The 12,746-nt window shown below is 37.2% G+C and overlaps 1 protein-coding gene across 4 annotated transcripts in view; it reads left to right on the forward strand.

Annotated features, from left to right (window-relative positions):
* The window catches only part of DLG5 (discs large MAGUK scaffold protein 5), a gene marked incomplete at its 5' end in the record, with an annotated part of 97,121 nt that extends 84,976 nt beyond the window's left edge, over positions 1-12,145 (forward strand). For 3 of the 4 annotated variants that reach the window (XM_082286601.1, XM_082286604.1, XM_082286602.1), the window contains 12 exons: positions 61-223; positions 1,117-1,250; positions 1,797-1,961; positions 2,300-2,483; positions 3,762-3,910; positions 4,211-4,381; positions 4,702-4,898; positions 5,721-5,864; positions 6,050-6,177; positions 6,933-7,042; positions 8,785-8,894; positions 11,243-12,145. In XM_082286601.1, coding sequence (XP_082142727.1) covers positions 61-223; positions 1,117-1,250; positions 1,797-1,961; positions 2,300-2,483; positions 3,762-3,910; positions 4,211-4,381; positions 4,702-4,898; positions 5,721-5,864; positions 6,050-6,177; positions 6,933-7,042; positions 8,785-8,894; positions 11,243-11,346 — 1,759 coding nt within the window. In that variant the 3' untranslated portion in view covers positions 11,347-12,145. The remainder of the gene's footprint in view (positions 1-60; positions 224-1,116; positions 1,251-1,796; positions 1,962-2,299; positions 2,484-3,761; positions 3,911-4,210; positions 4,382-4,701; positions 4,899-5,720; positions 5,865-6,049; positions 6,178-6,932; positions 7,043-8,784; positions 8,895-11,242) is intronic. The other variant, XM_082286603.1, reaches the window with a different exon arrangement.
* Positions 12,146-12,746: the final 601 nt, after the last annotated feature.

The following is a 12,746-nucleotide window of genomic DNA, read 5'->3' on the forward strand; positions in this document are numbered from 1 at the left end:
TATTGTGGTGGTTCAAGTGCAATTTTTTTCTGAATCTGTTTTAACTATCTCCTCTAAAAGGCCCTACATGGAAGAACCACGCCATGTTAAAGTGCAGAAGGGTTCTGAGCCACTCGGGATTTCCATTGTGAGCGGAGAAAATGGTGGAATATTTGTCTCTAAAGTAACAGGTGGGAGCATTGCCCATCAAGCTGGCCTTGAATATGGTGATCAGTTACTGGAGGTAATTGTTTGCTTACTATTTCTAAGGTTTAATAAATCAGTTTGTATGACTACAGCCATAACTGCCTTCCCCAAAAAGACTGTGTTGGGAAACCTTGTGCACTGTGAGATATAGCAAAGAGTACTCTCTATTGTAATATTCCATGATTGTGATGGTGGCTTTTTTCAGCCTTTATCATAAAAATAATGTCTTTTGATGATATACCTACCTCCCGTCTTATATAGATAGAATTCAGTTTTAAGTCAGTTAGTTTCAGTACTTAAAACAAAGAAGTCCCAACACCGTACTCTGCCTGATGAGGTGGGTACATTTTCAAGCAGCTGACTTTTACTGAGCTTCATGCTGTTGTTGCTGTGCCATAGCCTTAGCTAAGATACCTGGTTAAAAAATTACTCATGCAGGCTCAATGATGTTTCTGCCTACTGTGTTAGATAAACACACAGAATAGCATTTTGTAAAGCGCAGACCTGCTTTGTAAATGTAGCATCATGTTAAAGCACCTTCTGTTGCACAGTGTTTCTCATACTAAAATAGACCTGAATAGATCTGAATTTATCTTGAAATTCTGAATTTACTCAGATTGGTGATCTGAATCAACTTGTGTTTAATCAGTGATATCAAATCATAGCACAGCTCAGAATACATATGTCTTTTAACAGTGAAAATACTGTTAAACTCATTGTCAGGTTACCAAATACTTGAAAATTATGATGATTCCTTCCAAGGAATAAACCCTAGGAATCACTGTCTAGCAACATTTTCATTCTCCTATTTGCTCCAGTGGGATTAAGTGAGCATTTAGACATTAAACTAATTAGGACACTGAAAGAATGAGTTTGCTAGTTTTGCTAGTTTGAAAACTTGACATTCTGGTTTGTGCAATTTTTCTATAGTTTAATGGAATAAATTTGAGAAATGCTACAGAGCAACAGGCTCGGCTAATCATTGGGCAGCAGTGTGACACCATCACCATTCTGGCTCAGTATAACCCACACATGTATCAGCTTGGCAATCACTCACGGTCAAGGTAAGGCTGGCTAGACTTGGGAAAAACTAGCTCTTCTGTCCACACAATTATTTAGCTAGTACTAACTTCTGTACACTTAATATATTTGCAAACATGAGCACATGTGTGCTGATAAGTGTAATTGCTTGCAAAAGTAATGTATGAATACATGTTTGTCAAAAGAAAAATGATGCATCTAAATATATTCTCTTTTATTTAGGCATAATCCTTAAATATACTAAACTAAAATGCAGGATGACTTCTTACGACATTTTAATACTGCAAATGTTTTTTACTTTTTTTTCCATGATTGGAATTTCCAGTATTAATTAGAGAAGGCATATGACCTGGTGAAATTACCCATCCTACTTTGATGCATGATCACACTTCAAAAGAGAGCTTTGTCTTTCTCTTAGATTTATGGTGAATGTATGTTTTTTGGCATGCTCATTTGAGTTATTTGGTTTGTGTTTTAAAATTGACTTACAGCCGAATTAAAAATTTTGAGTGGAAGATATTTGGCATTAACCCACCAGTCTTTTATTCTGGCTTTTTCCCCTGTCATAGCTCTCGCTTAGAACCTGTGAGTAATCATTCCACCCCTCAAGGCAGCGGAGCTGCAACGCCTGACAATCATTCCGTAATCGACACTGTGAGCGAACAGGATGAAGGAACAATGACACCACCATCCAAACAAACTACTCCAACTACAAGTCCCCGGAATTCCTTAAGGTAGAGAGTAAAACTTTTGTCTTAAAGGAAAGTAAATGGTCAGGGTGGATATGAAGAGTATTAAAAAGTGAAGTGTACTTCTGTGAATGCTGTGTCTGGTTGAAATAAGTCAGCAGACAAGTTAAGTGGACCCCAGAATATAAATGTACATGTTTTCAGACTGTTTCTTTAACATGAGGTCTGCAAGGAGTGAAGAAAGTTTTCTGCAAGATTGGTTTAGTTGGAAAGGTGACCTATTATGAATAATATTTATATAAATATATATTCTTCAGATGGCAAGTTGATTTTCTGCAATGCAAGTTTTTAACAGTATGCGTGTTATTTCTTTCTGTCAAAAGGGGCCCTGTGGACACAAACAAAAGGACCCCTGAACCTAGAATTGTTGTTGTTAAAAAATCCCAAGTCGATCTTGGAATCCAAATATGTGGTGGAAACCTGTATGGAATATTTGTCTCAGATGTGGATGATGATAGCCCAGCAAAAGGACCTGATGGACTAGTCTTGGGTGACATGATACTTGAGGTAAGCACTTCAGAAATGTCTGCAGTGTGCTGATGAATGGCTGGGATGGTATAAAGAGGGAGGAACCAAGTGCTGTGCTGTGCTGTCCCACAGTGTGGAATATTCCATGAATTTTGAGTTCCTGCCACAAAACCCAGGTAGGACTGGTCAGAAAGAAAACTTGCATTTTGGCTGCAGCACATGAAGAGCTGGATGATGTGAACCTGGAGAACTATCACTGTTGATAGCACAAGATTCCCCAAAGTTTGAAAGGATTCACGTATGTCTACCTGTAATTATTAACACCTGCTCCCTTCATCTAAATGGGAAGCTTGGAATTCTGTATGTAGGAGAAAAGCAAGGATATGAAAGATAGTGTAAAACAGAGAACAGTATTGATCTTACCTCTATGAAATCTTAAAGAGAGTTTAGGGAAAACCATTTTGTCGGTGATAGAATCACGGACACAGACCAGCAGGGAATCTGAATCGTTTATTCAAAGGAATGAGCTGGTTTTATACACTTTCTAAGGCACAGTATTTCCTTATATGGTGTGACCTATCCCATGTTGCCACATCAGCAGCACACTTCTTTCTATGTGGTGATCACGCCCTGCTCACCCATCTGCCAGCTCCTGGCAGGCTGCTCTCAGTAGGGCTCTGCCATGTGACACCTCCTCCCCCCAGGGCCTGGTGGAGACAAACCTCTGTGTGCCACCATGTGCTCCTTTGTGCTGCCATGTGCCTCTGCAGGCAGGTTTTATAGCTCACAACCCAATTTATTCTTATAATTCCCCATACCGTATATTGTGTCTTTGACTCTGCTTTCTGTATCTGAAATGAGAATATTTACTTGCTTGTGAAGGCTGTTAAGGTGATAAACACGTCTGTATGAGCTTTTCAGATACAAGTGAGCATTGACACTTTCCCATTGAACTTCTAGTATCTAGGTTTTGCTTTGTAATCCTGTTTGACCTTCAGACTACTTGCTATCCCTAAATATATTAATTTTTTTTCAGTGTGAATTTTATGATTCTCAGATTACACTTGGAAAACTTTTTCAAGAAGTGCTCTCTCACAGTACCTCTGCTGTTTGCACTCGAGTTTTTTGTTTTCCACTGTAATGTCTCAGTCTCCTGCTAGACATCTTAAGGTACTAGAGTTAAGTGACAAGACTTACGTATATAGAACCTGCAACTGAGAAAAACAAAATCATTCTGCATGTTTTACAAGCTCACCTAATTCTATTTCTTGTTAAAATACAATTTCACATCTAAAGGTTTCTTTTTATGTTTTGCAGTATGGGTCCATTGACATGCGAAATAAAACAGCTGAGGAAGCCTATCTTGAAATGTTGAAGCCTGGAGAAAACATCAAAATAAAGACTCAATACAGAATAGAAGAGTTTAATAAGATAAAAGAGCTTCCTGGAGATGGATTCTACATCAGGTATTTGAGCATGACTGGTAATGACAGCATAAGGCTGTTAGGATAATGTGCTGACCATCATGAAAGAGAGAGAGAGGACGTTAGTTTCGCCAGGTTTTTTAAAATTTAGTTTATTAATTTATCCAGCTATTCTCTGACAGCGAGTACACAGTCTAGTATAGCAAGTCTTCACTTTTCACTCCTTGTGTGTTCTTGAAATTCAGTGTGTGCCACTAATCTGTTAACTTTTTTCAAGAAAGGAGTGTTCTTCCCTTGAGTTGATATAGACCACTTGCAGAGCCTGTTTGTCTTCCTTTCCAGAGCACTTTATGACCGTCTGGCAGAGATGGAACAGGATTTAAGCTTTAAAAAAGATGACATTTTATATGTGGATGACACTCTACCACAGGGAAATTTTGGTTGTTGGATGGCTTGGCAGCTAGACGAGAATGCTCAGAAGCTGGAAAGAGGACAGATTCCAAGTAAATACATGTAAGTGACCTCAGGTGCAGTATTCATCTTTAAAAAGTATTTGTCTTTAAAAGTCTGACTAGTGAGACAGAAGACTTGTTTGCTTCTGTTCTTTCTGGGAGTTAGTAATTCTTAGATATGTCATTTTAGGGATGGCATATTTTAATATACATTGAATTAAGTATATTGCTCTATCAAGTTTGTTTTAATGCTGCTAAATAATGAACTAGAAATGACAATGTCCTGGGGTGCATCAGGCACAGCATCACCAGCCGTGATACTGTCAAAAAATTCTAAAAAGATAACTTTAAATACCAGCCACTTTGTCTGTTTTATTCTAGGATGGATCAGGAATTCTACAGGAGACACAGCATGTCTGAGGCTAAAGATGAAAACAGTTCATCTAAGACATTGTCAGCAGCAGCAAGGAGGTCATTCTTCAGAAGAAAGCATAAACATAAGCGAAGTGGTTCCAAAGATGGAAAAGATTTACTGGCTCTAGATACAATCAGTACAGACTCAATTCCTTTCTTGGATGGCAAGTACCTTTGTTATACTTGGGAGGGGTTTGCCTTTATTCCTCTTTCATTTTTAATCAGGTGCAGCACAACACAACAAATAATGTTACTTTCTAATTGCTCTGAATACAAATGGTGATCATTACTTTGAATAACAATTTTTTTTTTTTATATTAAATTACAAGCCAGTGTGTTTCAAAATAATACTTTGGTAATTTCTTCCTAGACCTATTAGCATTGCTATTTCACACACAGAATCACACAGAATAACGAGGTTGGAAGAGACCTCCAAGATCGTTGAGTCCAACCCATGCCCTAACACCTCAACAAGACTATGGCACCAAGTGCCATGTCCAGTCTTTTTTTATTTCATTTGGAGAGGGAGATTCTTTTTGATATATGGTTTTGATCTTCAACTATTTAATTTCTGTCTTAGTTGCTTAGTCTAGACAGAAATCCTGTGCACCACTCAAAAACTTCACTTTTATTTCTTCACTCCTTTAGAAAAGTCATGTTGGTTACAATACTTACTTGCTTGTAAAAGCTCAACAAACCAAGCCAGAGATATCAAATACTGTGTATTTTTTTACACTTTTAGGGATGATTGGTGAAGGTGAGGAGTTCAATTTTTCTAAATGAACACTAGGTTCAATAAGAAAAATGTCTGTTTTCATCTGTCAAGTGGAAAAATCGCAGTAATGACTGACTGTATTTTGTATTTGTCAAGGTCCTTTGACCTTGCAGAGGAGGTCTTCTCATAATTCCTAGAAGGATGCTTCTGCTTGTTTGAGGAATGCCAGGAAATGTATACTTTTACAAATAAATGTCTTCTGTGTGTGTAGATTCTGCAAGTTTGGCTTATCAGCGTGTCCAGAAAGTGGACTGTACCTCCCCTAGGCCTGTCCTTATTCTAGGACCTTTACTTGATGCTGTGAAAGACATGCTGGTCAAAGAATCCCCTGGAAAATTTTGCAGATGTCCTCTTGGTAAGTATGCAAATATAACTAATTTATTCATGCTTAGAATACATGATAGTAATGTGTATAAATGAACAAAATGATAACACAAGCATGGATAAGCCCCCAAGGGTCTGAACTTGCAGACATTGTCTTCTTAGCCTAGTTCTGTGCCTAAGGAATAGTAATGAAAGGGGATCTCTTCTATGAAACAGAGGTTATGAAAGCTTCCCAGCAAGCCATTGAACGAGGTGTGAAGGATTGTCTGTTTATTGATTACAAACGGAGGAGTGGACATTTTGATGTGACAACTGTAGCTTCAATAAAAGAGATAACAGAAAAGGTGAGTCAATTTTAATGCTGTAGTTCTTTGTACAATTTACATACTTATGTTGGGGGGTGGGAATTTATGTTAGCAGTGTCATCCTTTAAGACGTTCTGAGAACTGTTCCCCAGGCAGCTAAATAAAATAAAACTTACCTTACTTTGTCATGTGACTATTTAAAGGAAGCTCAACTTCATAGAAACTAGAAATTCTTCTACAGTGTTATTAAATAAAGTTAGAAATAATTTTCTTAAATTCCATCCTCTACCCCCTCCAAAAAAGGATTTAATTTTTTTACCTATTCCATTTAATGCAGTCATATAGAATATAAATATCATCGTAATCCTGGAGACAGATGTTACTTAAAGTCTGTTCATTGCTTACAGTTTTCAATCAAACCACATGGAAAGTCCTATTAATGCTTGTGTTTGCTTATGATTTCTGAAAGAGAAAATGAATAGGAATATTTAAATTTTGAAAAAATGTATTACATATATTTCAATCTGAGTTTTCATTTCATTAGTTCTTCAAGTACTTTTATTTCTGTCAGTGCATGCTTTTGATACTATGAATGCAATTTCTTGCAATTTTTCATCTTTTGTCTTTTGTTATAAATCCTTTGGGTACAAATTGCTCAGTAGTCCCAAAATGCTAAATGTATGGCAAAATTCTTTTGGGTTGCTGTGATTTAAGTAAGGGAAGAAATGGGGGATTTGCATGTGTGCTTGTGCTCTTTAACTGAATGAGTGTTTTGCATTTACATTTGATCTTAGGATTGTCATTGTCTGCTTGACATCGCTCCTCATGCCATCGAACGGCTCCACAGTGTTCATATCTACCCTATTGTAATTTTTATTCGCTACAAAAATGCTAAACAAATCAAGTAAGTCTGTGAGGGGTATAGTTCAGGGATGCTTATTCTAGCTTAAAATAAGTCTGGTTTACTGTTACTGTTTATTTCATCCAAGTCATCTTAAATCTCTTAAAGCAGCCACTGAGACTGGCTCAGTGCCTGGTGCTAATGACACCAAGGTTCGATCCCTGTGTGGGCCATTCACTGAAGAGCTGGACTTGATGATCCTTCTGGGTCCTTTCCAACTCAGAACATTCTGTGATTCTGTAAAATGGGGAAATTATTCCTCATAAAACCCACTGTGAGGTATATGGTCTTAACTTCATTTCAGTTGCATGACAGTTAAGTGAATCTTTCAAAGAAACCCATGGAGACCAAACTGAATGTCCTCCAGAAGGATCTTTCCTGCTAGCCTTTCTAGCAAATTTTAAGACAGATATGGGTAAGATCCATTGAGGATTAAGTGTTGACCATGACAAAGAGCTGTTCTTCATTGTCTTAGAAGGGGAAGGGTGTGGATGCAGTGCCAATTGATTCATAACATCAGCTTTCCTACCTTCATTCTCTAGTAAACAAAGCAAGGGAAGCCCCCTTTTGCCACATAGTGCATATACTGTGGTCTTCTCAGGCTGTGTTCTTTCAGTAATTGTGAAATTCCTGCTTGAATATAGCCAGGAACAGAATGCATGAGTTGCAAACCCCAGTCCATCCCTTGGTGTTTGAGAAAGCCTTTACACATTTTGATAGATTGATTTGGCAAGAAGGAACATAATCTTCCAACATGAATATTAAGAAACACTTTTGCTAAGAGATCTTACACTTGTGCTCTCTTCGTATTTAAAGTTGAAGATCTCTTATATTCTTGATCTGTAAGTAAATTTGATTACTACCTATTTAATAAAGAAGATAAGTATCACTACTTCAAAGTAGAAACAGGACATAGAGCAAGGTGTATTCCATTACCACTATAGGATTGTGCACTTGAATGATAAATGGAAATGTCATGTCTTGACCTGCATTGGAAATGAAATGGTGACCATTACAGCTTTTTCTTTTTTTGGGAAAGTGACAGAGATGAAATGAATCAAGCAAGGATTTCTGGCAGTATAGGTTGCAATGGCACATTGTCTCTGCTTGTTGTGAGCACCAAAAGTTTCTCCAAACATCCTTTTTAATACAGTACAGGTTCTATTGGCATTCTCTGAAATGCTCCACAGCAATGATAGGTTAGTTTAGTAATTATGTTTTTAAATAATTATTTTAGCATTTGTATTTCTCTGTTTTTTTCATGTATTTTCAAGAGCTGTATAATAGAAAAAGAGGCATCTCAAAAATGTGTCATATATATGATAACATGGAACTACTGTGTTTGCTTGATGCTTGATCCTTCACAAGCCCTTAGAAGAGAGCGGTACTTGAGCCCAGCTTTGTGTAGGGAGTACTGGCATGTATATGAATTGATGATCCAATTCATATGAACAGGAAAAAATTATATTCTTTCCTCCTCAACTGTGTCCCAGTCTCTGAAACTTTAAAGAAATACTGTCTTGGTCTGACAGCAGATAAATTTGTTGGCACTGAAGTGATCCTGATGACTCTGCTGATACTGCTGAAACACAGTAGATGGCACTCTGGGCCTAGGAGTCTGCTTGCATGTGCATTAGCCTTTATTATGCACTCAACTAGAGGGACTCTTTTCAAGTCCATTAAAAAAATTACTCTTATACAAGGTGTTTCCTTTTTTTTTCTCTTTTGTTTGTTTTTTTTTTCAGAGAGCAAAAAGACCCAATCTTCCTGAGGGACAAAGTTACACAAAAACATTCCAAAGAGCAATTTGAGACAGCTCAAAAAATAGAACAGGAGTATAGCAAGTACTTTACAGGTTAGTATTTAATCAAACTTTCAGCAGGAACACAGTGGTAATTTAATCCATTTGCACTTTAATTCAAAAGATCAATGTCCTTTCAATGAGCACCTTGGGTTTTTTCCTTCTGCCTTCCCTTTTGACAAACTCATGTTCTGTTATTTTATTTTGCCAGGAGAGGAAATATCAGGATAGAAATCTTCCACAGGTTTTTGTTCTGAATGTTATGAATCTTATGATCTAAAGAGGTTCTGAAAAGGTTTTTTTACTAGCCAGTAGTATAGAAACTATGGTCAAGATTTGACAATTTGACAGTGTTGTCAGTGTTGTACCCTGTAAAGAGTACGAGGGTTTTTTTTTTTAAATTGTAAAAATCAAACAAAACAACAGAAACCCCTTGTAGTTTAAATTAACAAATGATGATTTCCAAAGGTCCATTCCAACCCCAACCTTTCTGTAATTCTGTGTGATTTTGTGATTTGTGAGACATACTTGAAATGTTTCAACAATGGAAAAAAGATTGTCCAAGGTTTCTTGAGCATGCATTGTAATTTGGAATAATTAAATTCACCTTTAGAAGCCTTTTTAACTTCATAAAATTATGAAATCGGTCTTGGATTGTGTTTTTATCAGAGAAAGAAAACAGTGTCTGAAGACTGTTCATTTCAGAGTTTATTTCCATGTGGTTCCACATACCTAGAATTTTATTCCCAGTCTTTTGAATGTATCTTGATGTACATGGCAACAAAACTTAAAAAAAAGAACAAACAGCCTAAACTCGCCAAAATCTAACTTTTCATCCCCGGAAAAATGGGATTCTTACAGAAATATTTTACTGAGTGCAGAGAGACAAAGGGGTGTGTTTAATTTAGAGCTCGCTCAGTGCATCCTGAGAGAAGCCACATGTTCTCAACAAAATCACTTACCTGTTATGTAATAGCCATGCAAATGTTTTTACATAGTACATACTAAACTTTCACAGAACTTTACATGCACGTGGCCAGATTGCATCACCACATGCTTCTTGTTTCGTCATTTGTGACATTTTAGTTTCACCCTGATAGTGGAAGTGGCACTCCAAGAGCAGTCCAAGAGCATCTTATGTATATCTTCTCATAGGCCCCGTGGGAAGGGCCTCCTTCTGTTGGTTCCAGGTGCAGTGGACTCCAGCTGTCATCAACACTTCCAGATGCTGGTAGTCAGAGAGGGTTGGTGTTCAAGTTGCACTGACATTCAGGCTTGTTGAAGTTATAGTGTTGTACATAAAATAAGCCTGTAGATAGGCATGCTGTACACGGTAGGTTAGTCATGGAGCTATAGGTCACACTCTCTCAGACCAGAGCTCTTTAACTACCTCATGAAGTTCACTTTTTGACCAATGGCTTTCAAGTTGACATTGTTTCCTCTATGAAGTTGTGAACAGTGTGATCTGAATCACTTCTTCCCTGCCATTTGTCACCTTTCGTAGACCTTTTCAGTTACCGTGTTCTGTATCCAAAGTCACCTGACATCATTAACTGTAGTATATATAGCAGAGCCAAATATTTTATGTTTATGTGACATCGTATTTTCTCTTTTGAAAAAGAAAAATTATGCCTTAAGCTGTATAAGACTTCCCATACCTTTTCAGCATTAGTAGTAACTGTGGCCAGAGGCTTTGCTGACGTATTTCTCAAGTCATGAAGTTCCTCAGTTTTTAAGTATTAAAGACAATCCTCCCATGTGTCAGTGTTGGCATTTTACTTTTTATGTTTAGCAAGGGTAGAATAAAAGGTGTTCATTTATCTTTTGAATTGATTTTCAGGGAGCTGCGTGCTGTTGTTCCTTGAATGTAGTTGGCGATAAGAATTGCAGTAGCAACCACTGCTGTTTAATTTAGCTCAGCGATCTGTGAGCTGCTCATAATTTACTTCTAATATTTGTAAATAGTGTCTAGTTGCTACAGCTATAGTCTCTATGTATATTACCCTGTAAATATAAAACTCTTAACAGCACATGTTGAACAGAGAAGGTTTATTATAGCAGGTTCTGACCATCTTTAGTCTTAAACTTTGCCACCTGATGCCTCTGAAAATAGTACATGGAGGCCTCTTACAAAACAGTTGTCTTAGTTGATTATAGCCATCAGTTCCTTGACTTCCCTGGATTGTTTTAGGAGCTAGCAGAAGAAACTGTGTATTGAATGCTTGACCTCTTTGCTCTGTTTATTTTTTTTAAATAGAGCCATGCATCTGCCAGATACTGAGTTGAGTTGCTTAATTCTGATCTGTTGATAAACACTTTGCAGATAGATGCAGAAGACTGTTCTTGGTAATTAATTATAACTGTTCCAGTCTCATTTGTGTGTGTGGTTTCTTCTTCTCCAGGCACTGTCCAGGGAGGAGCCCTTTCAAGCATTTGCACTCAGATTATGACAACTGTCGACCAAGAACAAAACAAGGTCCTGTGGATCCCAGCTGGCCCACTGTAGATTTATTTTGCTGTGAAACTACTTTCCAGATGTAAATAACCAATTAACATTCTATCCAATGGACTCAGTTCATTTCTGTCTTTATAAAGATATCCATAAGTGATTTCTGTTTCATGAAGGGGAATGATAACACTGAACACCTGAGGACCTGATGAGGCATGTGGGAAGGGGTAGATCACTTCAGCAAGCTTGTCTCTTATGTCGTGCGTGTACACATGACAGGTTGTCACGAGGGTTGTGACCTGTATGTACTTGTCCATGAGTAATGAATTTAACAATGCTGCAAAACCCTGTAGAATGACAAGTTTACAAAAACCTTTTCAAAGTATTTGGTTCTTGCTGTTTACTTGAACGTCTTTTTGTTTTGTTTTGTTCTTTTTTTAACTCTGTGTCCTTTCACTTAATGAGATAACTCTCCAAAATGGAGTGAAATTTCTGAGTATGAGTGGACAGTTTATGTACAATGTGACTCTTAGTTACAGTTTTGACCATTTCTAAGCACATTGTTGACTTGACACCCAGGTAATAATGTGAGATTGAACTGGTACACATTGGGAGTAAGCTCAAAAGGAAGTACACTCCTACACAGGGCAGACCACTGTTTGTATCCTGTCAATGCTTGTCTGTCAAAGATATCGTTTCTTGTTTTATGCATGAAGCTAATATTTAAACGTCATGATGTATCTGAGCAATCCAAGTTCAACATGTGTTGACAAATAATAATTTTTGGTTGTTGGGCCTGGATTAAGTACTGGTGGGGGAGAGTCATAAACTAGGCCTAGCATGCTGTGTTTTGTCACTTTTAGATACTGTAAATATGGAAAGCTTATGTTGGTGCAATTTTGCAGGGTAATTCTTAAGCTTTGTACTTCAGTGTGTAGCATTCACATAGACTGTTTTTATTTAAGAGCAGACACAGTTTTAGGGCTTTGATTAAAAGCCTTTAGAAAGGTACTTAATTGTTAGTGTTTTCACTGTCAGAAAATAAGTGATTGTTTAGTTTTGGTTGCAATACTTATTTACCTGTTGTACCAAACTCTATTATATCGGTTCCCTTTTTGGTTTTTTGCACTTCTGACTCTGTGTTCCTAACACAGGTTTTGTACCTGTTTCTTCTGTCTCTTGTGCCATGTTTCCTGGGTACTGTATTTTAATTGTTTTTAAAATATTATTTGAGTAGACCTGCTTCTCAGTCACTGTTTCTAACATTTCATTATGTAGCGTTTCTAGTTTTACACTACAGGCTGTAATTTTGCTTCTGTTTGCAGCTTTTATAATTAAAAAAAGGGATTCTTCTTGCACAGTTCTTCAAGAAAGATCTAAATTTAAATTCTGTTCTACAGTTGCTATTTTATGGTTCAAAATACTTTTTATAGCATGTATATAGTTATACACTATAT

The sequence above is a fragment of the Coloeus monedula genome (assembly GCF_965178545.1).
Source record: "Coloeus monedula genome assembly, chromosome: 8".
NCBI lineage: Eukaryota > Metazoa > Chordata > Aves > Passeriformes > Corvidae > Coloeus > Coloeus monedula.